Source organism: Scyliorhinus canicula, chromosome 2 (assembly GCF_902713615.1).
Source record: "Scyliorhinus canicula chromosome 2, sScyCan1.1, whole genome shotgun sequence".
In the NCBI taxonomy this organism is placed as follows: domain Eukaryota; kingdom Metazoa; phylum Chordata; class Chondrichthyes; order Carcharhiniformes; family Scyliorhinidae; genus Scyliorhinus; species Scyliorhinus canicula.
Genome location: NC_052147.1, coordinates 184,480,708 through 184,496,352, shown reverse-complemented (window position 1 = coordinate 184,496,352; position 15,645 = coordinate 184,480,708). Strand labels below are relative to the sequence as shown.

The 15,645-nt window shown below is 44.6% G+C and overlaps 1 protein-coding gene across 2 annotated transcripts in view; it reads right to left on the bottom strand.

The window, feature by feature from the left end:
- LOC119961821 (collagen alpha-2(V) chain-like) overlaps nucleotides 1-15,645 on the bottom strand; it is a 313,195-nt gene that overhangs the window by 132,315 nt on the left and 165,235 nt on the right. For both annotated transcript variants that reach the window (XM_038789187.1, XM_038789188.1), the window contains exons 9-11: nucleotides 8,863-8,907; nucleotides 333-386; nucleotides 123-176 (exon numbers count right to left, since the gene is read on the bottom strand). In XM_038789187.1, coding sequence (XP_038645115.1) covers nucleotides 123-176; nucleotides 333-386; nucleotides 8,863-8,907 — 153 coding nt within the window. The remainder of the gene's footprint in view (nucleotides 1-122; nucleotides 177-332; nucleotides 387-8,862; nucleotides 8,908-15,645) is intronic.

The window sequence follows — 15,645 nt, the reverse complement described above, 5'->3', positions numbered from 1 at the left end:
ATTGTGTCTGGCAAATGGTGCAGCAGCTGGAAAAAAGACACTGGCCCATCGTGGACCTTATTCCTTTTTTGAGAGCAGTATCATTTAAGGAATTTAATAAAAGCATAAAAACATCTACTCACATCTTCACCGGGTTTTCCGTGTGGCCCCTCAGGACCACGGTTACCAGCTGCACCCTGCCATTTAACAGAAAAGAAGTGTTATCCACAATATTGGAAGACAGCTGGGTGTACTTAAAAAGGAATCTGAAGTACTCATAATAGCCACGTTAGTGGTTTCAAAGAACTCTTACTGTATTACACACATTTTAATGATAATGTTTGAAGGCTTACCATTGAGCCCAAGTCACCAGGATCTCCAGGTGGGCCAGGCACCCCTTTAGGGCCCTAATTATACAAGAGCAAAAAAAAAGCACATTGAAAGAAGAGGCTGATATGTATGTTAAAATTACTGTGCGTGGTTATATTCATTGTAAGAAAAGGGGATATATTCTGTAGTCATACAGTCATAATATGCAATTTGCCATACAGAAGGCATGTTTATGTAAATAATAGCACTTCAGCTACAACTGTTGACTCAAATCTTATTTTCCTGTATCCCTCTTTCTTTTCAAACATTTAATGGTTCCACTTAAATATGTTGTAGGTCAACTTTTATGCCCATCCCGGGAGCAGACTGGGACATCGGCGTAAGGTAAAATTGGGTAGGTTGGTAGAGGTGCTGTGCCCATCATCCTCCTGCCACTACTGCTGGATAGGTGGCAGGTGACCCACCCTCACTTAGGCCAATTGAAGCCCTTAACGGGAAAATTAATACAATCTCAAAATTGCTTATTGTTCTGAAAAACTTTATTATACTCCTCCTTAACATGATCTACTCTTGCCTCTCAACATAACTGACAGCAGATCATCTGGACCCTCATGGAATAGTACAATTTTAGTTTGTAAAGTTTGTGTCATTCCTGGAGCTTCCTGCTTTTAAAAAAAAGAGATTTTCAACGCTGACAGCTATTATTGATAGAAGATTATCCAAATTCTTACACGCAATTATCATTTTTAGAAAGGAATAAATCCGAGGCCTGTTAAAATCAGCTTTTGACATTCTTTTGCATTCTTATATTAAACACGGAACTTGGGGCGAATGGGATCAAAGGTTATGGGAGAAAGCAAGATTAGGCTATTGAGTTGGATGATCAGCCATGATCGTGATAAATGGCGGAGCAGGCTCAAAGGGCCAATGGGCCTCCTCCTGCTTATATCTTCTATGTATCCATGTATCAATGTAAATCTATTTCCAGAGCAGACATAACATGAGAGCCCGTCTACACCCACCTTGAATTCAAATAATTAGACCAAGCATAAATGATTTTAACATTTCCCATGAAGATTACATTAATTGGCCTGAATCTGGAACAACTTGCATGAATTCTGCCCGGTCCTGAAATTTCTGGTGACCTAGTTTCCTTTGTTAATCCCCCCTGTACGTCAGTGGGCATTGGAGAGTGTAAATAGGAGTGCAGTCCTGTAATATCTCTTAGAATTTCATTAAAATTTCAGAGATGAAGATTGGAAATGTTGCCAGCTGCGATGGGGATAGTCTTGAACTTCAAAAGAACATTCACTTGTTGGTGGATTGGGCAGACAACTGGCAAATTAAGTTCAATGCAGAGAAGTGTGAGATAATTCATTTTGGCTGGAAGAATATGGAGAGATAGTATAAAATAAAGGGTGAAACTCAAAAGGAGGCACAGGAACAGAGGGACTTTAGTATATATGAATGAAGATGGCAGGACATGTTATAATAATAATCTTTATGATAATCTTCATTGTCAAAAGTAGGCTTACATTAACACTGTAATAAAGTTACTGTGAAAAGCCCTTAGTCACCACTTTCCAGCACCTGTTCGGGTACACAGAGGGAGAATTCAGAATGTCCAAATTATCTAACAGCATGGGCGGTATTCTCCGACCCTCTGCCAGGTCGGAGAATGGCCGGGGAGCGGCATGAATCCCGCCCCCGCTGGCTGCTGAATTCTCCGACGCTGGGGATTTGGCAGCGCCCCCACCCCCCCCCCCGGCGATTCTCCGGTCCGCGATGCGCCGAGTGGCTGCCCGTTTTCGGAGAGTCCCGCCGGCGTAAATTACAACAGATATTTACTGGCAGGAGCTGGCTCCGCGGGCATCCTCCGGGGTCCTCGGGGGGATCTGGTCCCAGGAGGTGCCCCCACGGTGGCCTGGCCCACGATCGGGGCCCACTGATCCACGGGCTGGCCTGTGCCATGGGGGCTCTCTATTCCTCCGCGTCGGTTTCTGTCGACCTCCGCGATGGCCAATGCAGAGATGAACCCCCCTGCACATGCGCTGGGATGACACCAGCACACGCTGGCGCTCCCGCGCATGCGCCAACTCGCGTGGCCGTCAGAGGCCCTTCGGCGCCAGTTGGCGTGGCGCCAAGCGCCTTCCAGATCCAGGGCCGGCGCAAATCACTCCGGCGCCGACTAGACCCTGAAGGTGCGGAGAGTTCTGCACCTTCGGGGCAGCCGACGCCGACTCCTTCGCGCCGGAGTTGCCCGTCCCGCTGGTTTTTGCAGAATCCCGCCTCACGTCTTTCGGGATTTGTGGGATGAAACCGGAACACCCAGAGGAAACCCACGCAGACACCGGGAGAACGTGCAGACTCCGCACAGACAATGACCCAAGCCGGGAATCAAACCCGGGTCCCTGGCGCTGTGAAGCGGTATTAACCATCTCTGAGGATTCCACCAGGCAACCAGTTGGAAATATGGGGCTGCATTCTCCAATTCTCCAGCCGCGTGCTTCACAGCAGTGCGCCATTCGCTGGAGGCAAGATTATGTATTGCAGCTGCCTTGTTATTTGGATTTTGCAGTGAATCCGCCCATGCCGCCGGGAAATCCTCTCTTGATGGTGCGCTGTTGGCGGGAATAGAGAAGCGCAGTGGAGAATTCCAGCCATGATATCCCACAGTAACTGGCCATTAAAGGCTGTGGGGCTTATCCTTCAGGTTGAAGGATCTGTAAAGTATCATCCAGCAACTTTCAAATGTTTTTCATTAAATTCTCCAGCATGGGTGATTTGTACTGGGGTCCATTTTCTGCTGTATCTGGCAGAAAAACCTACCAGGCATGTTAGCTGCTAAAGGCACTTTTCCTGTTTTGGAGCAAGGATCAACTCCACAATCGTTTTGCTGCCCAGTGTGTTTAAAATAACTGCATCAGCTAAGGTCAAGTCTACTATTTGCAAAAGGTTTCCTTAAAGTGACATTCTCATGACACTGACTTAAGAAATGTTTGGCTGCTCATATTACTGCAGTGATGTCAGAGTGTGAGTAGAGTGGGGCTGTCTGTCAGCTTTTTACTTTTGTTTTAGGCTGTTTGCTGCCGAGTGTGTTTTAGTCTCATTTTCAGTGTTGGAGCTGAAGCCAGACAGAGCAGGTGTATTGTTGATCTCTCTGCCATGAAAAGACTATCTCTTGATCATTTGGTGAATTCAGAATTATAAATGTTCTCAGTAGTGAATGTAAACCTAATGTGCTTCTGTTAAAAAGAGTTCCTTTTGTCTTCTGGATGTTGTTTGGGAAGTTATTCAGGATTACTTAGTGTTGTATTCTTTGGGGGTTGTATTTGAATTGATGGTTGCTATGATGTTCACTGTATGTTTTAAAAAGGTTAACTTGAGTTCATAGAATAAACATTGTTTTGCTTTAAAAAATATTTTGCAGGCCACACACCTGCAGAGTGGGACGTGTGCTCCCCATACCACAATCTATTAAAAGTTGTGGGTCAGGTGAACTCATGATACACTTTGGGGTTCTCTAAACCCTGGCCCATAACAAACTGTAGGCTCGAGGGGGATAAAAGGCTATCTATTGGATTGGCTCAGTGAACGTAAAGGTAATGAGGGGTAAGCATATTATGGTTGCTTTTCAGGTGTGATATTTCATTTTAAGTAGGGAGTGTGTTGTGGATACTGGCTGTTTCAGAGGCTCAGAAGATTATGGGGGCGGAGACGGTCACACGCAGTGCCTTATGGACAGAGACCAAAAGCAGACTCTAAGATTTGGCAAAAACATTGCAGCTAAGATTACCTGACAAAATGCAAAAAGATGAGGTAATTATGGTGGTGGCTAAGCATTTAAAGTAGCCTGAGATACAGTCTGACTCATTAGAAATGACAAAGGTCCACTTGCAGATTAAGCAACTTGAAGATGAGAAAGAATTAAAGCAGCTTGAATACGAGAAAGAGGAAAAAGAAAGAGAGAAAGCGGAAAGAGAGAGATACAGAGAGGAAAAAGAAAAGGAGAGAGAAGAAAGGAGAAAAGAAAGAATAGCCTGAGCAGATCAAAATGAAAGAGAAAGGGAGATACAGATCAGGGAAAAAGATAAAGAGAGAGAGTTTGAACTTCGGAAAATAGCCATGAAACATGACAGTCAGTTAAAATTGGCAAACGTAAAGGGAAACGTACAGTTGGATGATAGTGATGAGGATAGTGAAAAAGAGCGTCAAAGTCAAAGGCTTGGTGGGGATCTATTTAAATATGTCCAAGCATTGCCAAGGTTGATGAGAAAGAGGTGGAAGCCTTATTCATTTCATTTGAGAAGGTAGCTAAACAAATTAAATGGCCACAGGACATGAGGGTATTACTGATTCAAACAAAGCTGGTATGTAGGGCTAGTGAAGTGTTTGCATCACTACCGGAGAGGTATCTGGGACGTATGAGGAGGTGAAAAAATCCATCTTATGTGCATATGAACTAGTGCCTGAAGCTTACAGACAAAGGTTTAGAAATTTAAGGAAATAATTTGGTCAAACATACATGGAGTTTGAAAGGATCAAACAGAGTACTTTTGATAGATGGATAAGGGCTTTGAAAATAGACCAAACGTATGAAGCTCTCAGAGAAATTATACTTTTGGAGGAGTTAAAAAATTCAATTCCTGATGTAGTGAGAACTCATGTGGAAGAGCAGATGGCTAAAACTGTGAGATTAGCAGCAGATATGGCAGATGATTATGAATTAGTTCATGAATCAAAGCTTGATTTCCAACATCAGTTTCAGCCTGTGAGGGATAAAAACTGGGGAGATGAGAAATACTCGTGGTAAAAGTAAAGGTGATCTGATGGGAGATAATAAGGAGAGTGTACTTCAGATTAAAAAAGAAATCCAGGAGGGTGGAAGAAACATGAAAAGTTTCAAATTTTTCACTGTAATAAACTCGGCCATGTAAAGTCACAGTGTTGGTGGTTGAAGAAAAACACTGGGAAGGCTGATGTGGTAAAACAGGATAAGACAGTGGGGTTTGTGAAAGTGGTAAAGGAAAGCCCAAGTGAAGTGAAGTGAAGGAGGTGCAAAAAAAATTACAGCCTAATCAAGAGGTGATTGATAAGAAGGTGCCAGATTTCTTTAAAGAATTTACTGGTGTGGGTATAGTTTACTCATGTGTATCAAGAGGAGCAGGTAAAGAAGCCACAATTTTAAGAGATACGGGAGCTAGTCAATCTTTAATGGTAAGAGAAGAGGAGTTATGTAGTTTGGGAAGAATGTTGCCAGAAAAGGTGGTAATATGTGGAATTCAGGGTGAGAGCAGTAGTATTCCATTATATAAGGTAATGGTGGAAAGTCCAATGAAGAGTGGTGAAGTGGTTGTAGGAGTAATAGAGAAACTATTCATGTCCAGGAATACAGTTTATCTTGGGTAATGATATACCTGGATCACATGTAGGAACGATGCCTGCTGTGGTTGATAAGCAAGTGGAAAATCAGACAACTGAAGTTTTGAAGGATGAGTATCCTGGGATTTGTCTGGATTGTGTGGTAACAAGGTCGCAAAATCACAGGTTAAGACAAAAGGAGAAATCAAGAGTGAAGATGAGATTGAAGTGCAATTATCAGAAACCATTCTTGATCAGATGGTTGAAAAAGAACAAGAACAGGTGGAGGATGAGGCAGATATATTTAGTTCAGGAAAATTAGCGGAGTTACAACAGAAAGATATAGAAATAAAATGGATGTATCAGAAAGCATATACGGAAGAGGAATCGGAGTGTATACCAGAGTATTATTACCGTAAAAGTGATGTCTTGATGAGAAAACGGAGACCGTTACATATGCAGGCGGATGAAAAGTGGGCAGATGTTCATGAAGTAGTATTGCCGGTAGCGTATAGAAAGAAGGTGTTGTGAGTTGCACATAAGGTACCAGTGGGAGGTCATTTGGGAATAAGGAAAACTCAAGCTAAAATACAAAAACATTTTTATTGGCCTGGACTATATAAAGATGTAGTTACATTTTGTCAATCATATCACACATGTCAAGTGATAGGGAAACCTCAAGCAGTGATAAAACCATCACCCTTAATGCCCATTCCAGCATTTGAGGAACCTTTTACAAGGGTCCTAGTTGATTGCGTCGGACCGCATCCCAAAACGAAGAGTGGGAATCAATATCTTTTGACTATAATAGATGTGTCTGCTAGGTTTCCAGAGGCCATTTCAGTACGTAATATTACAGCTCAAAAGATTATGGAGGAGTTACTTAAATTCTTTACTAGATATGGACTACCCACAGAAATACAATCGGATCAAGGATCAACTTTTACCTCAAGATTGTTCAAAGAAGTTATGGATAGCTTCAGAATAAAACAATTAAAATCAACTGTGTACCATCCAGAATCGCAGGGAGCATTAGAAAGGTGGCATCAGACATTAAAGACAATGTTGAGAACTTATTATCACGGATATCCAGAGGATTGGGATAAAGGAATTCCATTCGTACCGTTTGCAATTAGGGATGCTCCTAAGGAGTCAACCAAGTTTAGTCCTTTTGAACTAATTTTTGGTCATGAGTTAAGAGGACCACATAAATTGAAAGTTGTAATAACCAATGCTCCTGTGTTGGAGAATGGTCATACGGGATGTGAAACCAACAGTTATTGAGGAGTTTTCAATACCCTCAAGACAAAGGGAAATAATGCGATTTTGTGGCATGAGTGGATTTGATCAAACATTTGTGCAAAGGTTTTGTGGCGTGATTGCTCCACTGATGGACTTGCTGAAAAAATGTCGAAAAGTTCGACGAACAGCAGAGTTTCAACAGGCATTTGACTGCCTGAAAGTTGTGATAACCACTGCTCCTGTGTTGGAGAATTACAAGGGACTCTGTGGTCAGATTGAACTAAAGTATCTGACTTTGAAGAGACATGCCAAGGCAGAGAGAAATGGATGGATCGTGCAGAGACCTTCTTGTTCAAAGAGACTGTCAATCGAGAAGGATTCCAGTTGGAGGAAGAAGAAAAAAAATGGACTACATTATTATATCTGTTTGCGTGTGTTGCTTTTTGAAACGATAAAGTATATTTACTGTGTGCATTTCTTAAAGGATAGTGAAAAGGTGAAAAATGAAACCATCTTGAAGTTGATGGTTTATTTTTTTTCTTGTGGCGAGGTGTCATGAGAATGTAATTTTAAGAAACGTTTGGCTGCTCATATTAGTGCAGTGATGTCAGAGTGTGTGTGGAGCTGGGCTGTCTGTCAGCTTTTTACTTTTGTTTTAGGCTATTTGCTGCAGGGTGTGTTTTAGTTTTGTTTCAGTGTTGGAGCTGAAGCCAGACAGAGCAGGTGTACTGTTGATCTCTCTGTCATGAAAAGACTATCTCTTGATCATTTGGTGAATTCAGAATTATAACTGTTCTCAGTAGTGAATGTAAACCTCGTGCTTCTGTTAAAAGGTGTTCATTTTGTCTTCTGGATGTTGTTTGGGAAGTTATTCAGGATTACTTAGTGTTGTATTCTTTGGGGGTTATATTTGAATTGATGGTTACTAAGATGTTCACTGTATGTTTTAAAAAGCAGAATTTGAGTTCATAGAATAAACACCGTTGTGCTTTAAAAAATTCTTGTCCGTTTCTGCTGTACCACTCCTGTAGAGTGGGTCGTGTGATCCCCATACCACAATCTAGTAAAAGCTGTGGGTCAGGTGAACTCCATGATATACTTTGGGGTTCTCTAAACCCTGGCCCATAACATCAGGCCAAAGTGTCTGAGTGAAATTGAGACCCAAATGTCTGCAGATATAAGTTCTAGATAATTAAGTATTAAAACAATTAACATAACAATGATCCAGTGAAAGAACATTCGTGAAAGAGGACTCCCATTGCATTCGTCTATTTGGCTTTTTGCCCATCGTAAGAAAATCTATTTCAACTAAAGGCTTCCTCAGAGCTGCTCCCACTTCTACCATTACATCACTGGAAATGTGCAAGTAAATGGGGGTTTTGCTGCACTTCTGGTGATATAACACCAACAAAGCAGAAGTAGTTCAATTAATTTCCTGCTCATCCTGCCCTGGGCACGATTTTCTATTTCCCCCTCCCCCCGCAACGCGTTTTCCAACAGTGAAGTCAGTGCACCATTGGGTGGCGGAGGGATCTTCCAGTTCGGCCAATGTCAACAGCATTTTCCGTTGTTCGCTGTCCACACCACTGGGGAACCCACATGTTGGGGTTGGTGCCTGGAAGACCAGAAGGTCCCGCTTGCGGGAAGGGCTGGAAAATTGTTTGGCCACAGCACAGTCTTTGCATTGCCCCCCACCACATCCCAACAAGCACAGCGCTCCAAACCCATACCCTTATTCTCCAATCATAATTGAACCAGAAGTTCTCACCATTAGATAATGGTGAGCCCATCCGCCATGGCAAAACACTGCAGGAGGGCCAGAAAACCTGGCCCAATATTTTCAAACAACCCTAATACAACTTGAGTGAATCCATGGCAGCCTAAGCATAAATTGTTGCCCTTCCTGTCACTGATTGGAATAGACCAATGAGATTTATCAAAAGTGCTTACTGATGGTCCCATGGATCCTGGAGGTCCTCTCGACCCAACTTCACCCTGGGGAATAAAACAACAACAATAAATAGGAATGAAACAACTTAAATTAGTATTGATTCTGTCTTGAGGTTTATCACACAAGTTAGTACTTCCATAGCATTCTTCATTTGGATTATTTATCTGTCAGTCTTCTGAAGTTATAAGACAGCAATGGAGTCCTCTACCAGGAAGAATTAAATACAACTGTAGCTGATAAATGATTATGCTAATTCAAAGGGTGAGCCATTTCAGTCAGCCTGATCCATTCTGGACTCAACTGATGGAAATTTGGTGGCAAGGCATTAAATTAGTTGATGCAGCACAATGAACAGATAAGACAATGATGGGCGGGGGTTTATAATCTTCCTTGTAATTGTGTCTTATTACGATAAGGATTCATCTAGTCAATCCAATTTTCAGGGAAATTCACTGGCTTTAGATCCAAAGCTACCATTTCCAGGACAACTGCTGGAGATGTGAATATTTAGGGCAGATAAGAGAGTATTGTGACTGAGATATATGTTCCACGTGGTTTGTGGAGAATGACCCCAGAAATCTATTAGGTACAGCAACAAGTTGTTTCCTGCATCACACGTAGATCCAGAAATTTGAGTGATATGAGGATTTTCTCAACCTCAGGGTTAAGGGGATAAGGCAAGGGAGTGAGCCTTGCTGGAGTGCTTTGGGAGGGGTGGTGCAGACTGGATGGGCCAAATCTAATTCATTCTGCACTGTTGGGATTATATAGATTCTAAATACTCATGTATTTTTTAAAATATAAATTTAGAGTACCCAATTATTTTTTTTTCAAATTAAGGGGCAATTTAGCATGGCCAATCCGCCTACCCTACACATCTTTGGGTTGTGGGGACAAAAACCACGCAAACACGGGGAGAATGTGCAAACTCCAAACGGACAGTGACCCAGAGCCGGGATCGAACCTGGGACCTCGGCGCCGAGAGGCAGCAGGGCTAACCCACTGTGCCACCGTGCTGCCTAAATACTCATGTATAACTACATTAAATTATGATATTTCGTAATGTGGAACTGGAGAAATGACTACTACAACAACTTCTTTTTATATGGCAACATTAATGTAACCTCTCCAACGGCTCTTCACAAGATCATTGTGAAACAAAGTATGTACCGAGCCACAGAAGGAGATATCAGTGCCAGGCTTCTCAGACATCACGACTAAGATTCTCCCATCCCGCTAAAAGTGTTTGTAGTTTTGGCTGGAACATCAAATTCTCCGTTCTCATTTGCAGTGGCAACAAGCGGATCGAAGAATCCCTAGCAGGTTTGGAGATTAGGGGCGGGATTCTCCGACCCCCCGTCAGGTTGGAGAATCGCCGGGGGTCGCGTGAATACCGCCCCGCCGCTCTCCAACACCGGCTGCCGAATTCTCCGACACCAGATTTTTGGTGGGGGCGGGATCGTGCCACGCTGGTCGGGGGCCGTTGGCCCCCCCCCCCGGCGATTCTCCGGTCCCCGATGGGCCGAGCAACCCCCCGTTTTAGGCCACTCCCGCCGGCGTGAATTGCACAAGGTCTGTACCGGCGGGACCTGGCTCTGAGGGCGCCCTGCGGAGTCCTCGGGGGGGGAGGGGGGGGGGGGGGGGGGGTTCACGCCACTCTTTGGTGCTGGTACTTCCCGACCACTGGATACCGGAGAATCCCGCCCCAGAAGCTTGGTTAATAAGATAGGTTTTAAGGAACATAAGGTCGAGGCAACTAAAACAGACAAAGTTTTTGAAGAATCTAGGGAAAGTAGGAACAAACTCAAAGGGGCGTTTGGAGGGCTAAAAGAGGCCATGAAATGTCATTGGCAAGCAGGGTCAAGGAAAATCCCAAGGCCTTTTATACAACTATAAGGAGTTAGTGAAAGAATAGGCCCACTCCAGGACAAAGGAGAGAAGTTATGCGTGGAGTCAGAGGAAGTGGGTGAGATCCTTAATGAGTACTTTGCATCGGTATTCACCAAGGAGAGGGACATGATGGATGTTGAGATTAGGGATGGGTGTGTGAATACTCTAAAACACGTCAGCATAACGAAAGATGAAGTGTTGGGTGTCTAAAAATGCATTATGCTAGACAAGACCCCTGGGCCGGATGGGATATATCCCAGGTTACTGTGGGAGGCAAGAGAGGAAATAGCGGTCCTTAACAGATATCTTTGCATCATCTTTAACCACAGGTGATGTTCCAGAGGACTGGAGAATAGCTAATATTGTCACTATGTTTAAGAAGGGAAGCAAGGATAATCCAGGTAATTATGATGTGGAGATTATAAGGTAATTATAGACCAGTGAGCCTGACGCAAGTGGTGGGGAAGCTTTGGAGAAGGTACTGAGGGACAGGATTTATTTACATTTGGAGCGAATGGACTTGTTAGTGATAGGCAACATGGTTTTGTATAGGGAAGGTCATGTCTCACCAACTATTGAGTTTTTAACGAGGTGACAAAATTAATTAATGAGGAAAAGGCTGTGGATGTTGTCTACATGGACGTAAGTCTTTTGACAAGGTCCCTCATGGCAGTCTGGTACAAAAGGTAAAGTCGCATGGGATTCGGGGTGTGCTAGCTAGATGGATAAAGAACTGGCATGGCAACAGGAGACAGAGCGAAACAGTGGAATGGAGTTTTTCAAAATGGAGATCTGTAACTCGTGGTGTTCCACAGGGATCAGTACTGGGACCACTGTTGTTTGTAATATATAAATTATCTGCAGAAAAATGTAGATGGCCTGATTAGCAAGTTTGCAGAGGACAGGTGGAGTTGCAGATAGTGGAGGGGATTGTCAGAGAATACAGTAGAATATAGATAGATTGGAGAGTTGGGCAGAGAAATGGCAGGTAGAGTTCAATCCTGACAAATGCGAAGTAATGCATTTTGGAAGATCAAATTCAGATGTGAATTATACAGTAAATGGCAGAACCCTTCGGAGCATTGACATACAGAAGGGCGTTCAGGTCTATAGTTCCATGAAAGTGGCAATGCAGGTGGATAAGGTGGTCAAGAAGGCATACGACATGCTTGCCTTCATCGGCCGGGGCATTGAGTACAAGAGTTGGCATCATGTTATACTTGTACAAAACTTTAGTTTGGCCACATTTGGAATATTGGGCGAAATTCTCCGACCCCCAGCAGGTTCGGAGAATCGCCTGGGGCCGCCGAAAATCCCGCCCCCGCCGTGGCAGAGATTCTCCGCCACCCAGGAAGTGGCGGTGGCGGGAATCTCGCCACTCCGATCGGAGAGGCCCCTGCGGTGATTCTCCGGCCCGTATGGGCCAAAGTCCCGCCGCTGGGAGGTCTCTCCCGCCGCCGAGGTTTGAACCACCTCTGGAACAGCGGGATCAGCGGTGTGAGCGGGCCCTGGGGTCCTGGGGGGGCGGGGGCGATCGAACCCCGGGGGGTGCCCCCACGGTGGCCTGGCCCGCGATCGGGGCCCCCCGCTCAGACTCCGGGCCAGTGCCCTGGGTGCACTATTTCTCCTCCGCGGCCGCCACGGCCTTCGCCATGGCGGAAGCGGAAGAGAACCCCACATCGCGCATGCGCCGGCAGTGATGTCAGCCGCCAGCTGCCGCTGACGTCACTGCCGGCGCATGCGCCCGCCGGCGAAAGCCTTTCGGCCAGCCCCGCTGCCGGGGGCGCCGGTTTTTTGCGCCAGTCTTCTGGTGCCAACCGCTCCGGCGCGGGGCTGGCCCCCAAAGGTGGGGAGAATTCCCCACCTTTGGGGAGGCCTGACCCCTGAGTGGTTGGCGCCACTCCCCTACACCGGGACCCTCCGTCACGCCGGGTAGGGGAGAATCCCGCCCATTGTGTGCAGTTCTGGTCGCCACACTACCAGAAGGACGTGGATGTTTTGGAGAAAGTGCAAAGAAGTTTTACCATGATGTTGCCTGGTCTGGAGAGTGTTAGCTCAGAGGAGAAGTTGAATAAACTTGGATTGTTTTCATTGGAAAAACGGAGGCTTGGGGGAGACCTAATTGAGGTACGCAAAATTCAGAGGGATATAGACAGGGTGAATAGTCAAAAGCTTTTTCCTCATAGGGGATGACTCATTTACAAGGGGGCACAGGTTCAAGGTTCAAGGGGAAAAGTTTAGGGCTGATGTGCAGGGAAGGTTTCTCACGCAGATGGTGGAACGCGTTGCCAGTGCAGGTGGTGGAGGCAGGCATGATAGTTACATTTAGGATGCATCTTGATAGACACATGAACAGGCTGGAATGGAGGGATACTGATTGTTTGCACAATAAGTAGTGGGTCTAAATAAGGAATCTGGATCGGTTAGGCTTGGTGGGCTGAAGGGCCTGTGACTGTGCTGTAATGTTCTTTGAATGTCTCAAAGGAGGAAAATGAGGTGGAGAGGTGAATAGTTGTACAGAGGGAATTCCACAGCTTGGACCCTGAGCAACCGAAGGCAGGGCCACCAATGGTGGAGCAATTGTGATTGTGAATGCGCAGGAGGTCAGAATAAGAGGAGCACACACAGGTATCTCAGAGGGTTGTGGAACTGGAGGAGCTTGTGGTGGTAGGAAGAAGTAAGGTCATGAAGGGATTTGAAACCAACCTCAAGTTAACAGAGGGCAAAATGTGGGAGACTAGCCAGGAATGCATTGGAACAGTCGAGCCGAGAGGTATCAAAGGCACATATGAGGGCTACAGCATGAGGTGGCTGAGATGGGATTACGTCAAGCAATGCTATGAAGGTGGAAATAGGCAGTCTTGGATATGACATGAATATGATGTCAGAAGCTCATTTTGTGTTCAAATGTGATATCAAAGTTGCAAACAGACTGGCTTAATCTCTGGCAATGGAAAGGGATGAGTCACTAGTTGGGGAACAGAGTTTGGGGTGGGGACCGAAGACAATGGCTTCTGTCTGCCCAATACTGAATTGGAGGGCTTTTCAGCTAAGCAGTCTGATAATAGCAGTGGAAGAGTTGAGAGGATGATTGTGAGGTAAAGTTGGATGTTGTCAGCTCTCAAAAACAATACCATGCCTTCTGATGATGTCATGAAGGGAGAAGCTTGTAGATGAGAATTAGTGGAGGGTTGGGAGGAGGGGGAGGGTGCTAGGAATGGCCCCTGGGGGACACCAGAGGTAGTGGTTCAGGTACAGAAAAATAAACTATTGCAAATTGTTCACTTTCTATGCTTAGATAAATAAGGATGGAACCACGTAAGAACAGTCTCACTCAACTTACAGACTGTGGAGAGGCTCTGGAGGAGTATGGTGTGGCCAACTGTGTCAAATGCTGGAGACAAGTCGAGAAGAATGAGGAAGGAAAGTTTACCTTTGTCTCAGTCACTTAAAATGTCAGTTGTGACTTTGGTAAGAGCATTTCCATGGCAGGAAAGGTAGGAATTAGACTTGTCTCAGTTTTTATTGTCATTTAAACTTAATTAAGTTGGTAGAGCCTCCAAATCCTGTGATTTGAAATCAGTGGACCTTAATTTTGATGGACTATATGAATAGTATAACCAGCCCTGAAGACTTTGGACACTGCAGCTTAAATTTTCCAATTGGAAAACACCTCTGTTTGAATGGGCCATCCACTTTTTCTGGAAATGCCTCCCTGATCTAAAGCCAGTTTTTCTGGTCATGAGTACATCTGAATGTTGAGGTGGGCTCTCCACTCTACATAAATGAACCCGCTCAGACTGACGTCAGGGACTTGCTGCGGCAGGACCCATAAACATGATAAAGAGACTTGTGGTGTCTGCATGCCATTGTAATGTAAAGTTGCTCGGCAGAGCAAAGGTTAATGTAGAACTGGAGAATAGTGCTGTCTATTGTATGATGTGTAGAGTTACGATGTAATAAACTCTGAGAACAGTCTAGAGAGATCACTCTGTAAACAGCCAGCCTGCATGGTAGCAGTGCCATGCAAAACGGTAACCTGGGGTCTATAAACAGATAAAGACTAATGAACATACAAACATACAAATAAACAGTTCATGTTTCAACATAAAAGTCTCAAGACATCCTCATTCAGCCATCTAAAGAACCAATATTACAATAAAGACTGTCACAAAATTTCCTTCAGAATAATATTGGAATGATTATTCCTGCTGCACTGATAGTGCAAGTATGAAATGAAATGAAATGAAAATCGCTCATTGTAGGCTTCAATGAAGTTACTGTGAAAAGCCCCTAGTCACCACATTTCGGCACCTGTCCGGGGAGGCTGGTACGGGAATCGAACCGTGCTGCTGGCCTGCTTGGTAAGCCAGCGATTTAGCTGAGTGAGCTAAACCAGCCCCAGTATGCGGCCTCACTGACTGACAATGCTAAGCATCCATGCCTGATCGGCTGCCCAAACCACCAGTTTGAAGTAAACTGCAAGAAATACAGTAAAAAGACAAACTTCCTGTATTTTCATTTCATTTTCATGGACTTGCCCAACAGGAAATGGAGGTGTGGATCCTTCATGCCTTGTAATATCATGATCAGTTAAGCAAGGTTAAGACAGAACGTGGCTTGGAGTGTGGCATTCAAAAACAGCAGCGCTGATATCAGATCATCATTGCACACTGATTGACTTCACAATCTGTTCTGCACACTGCCAGCAATCATTAGTTATGCACACAAATTCCTTTGCCAAGGCTGTATCCAGTGCATTTCCCACTGCAAGTGTGTATGTCGATCTCATGTACCATTTTTGACTATTAAGAGGCTGCATAGTGCCAAAAAACTGAATGCTACTAAGTCTAATTTCTCCCACTACAAATTTGTTTCGGAAAGGTATGAAC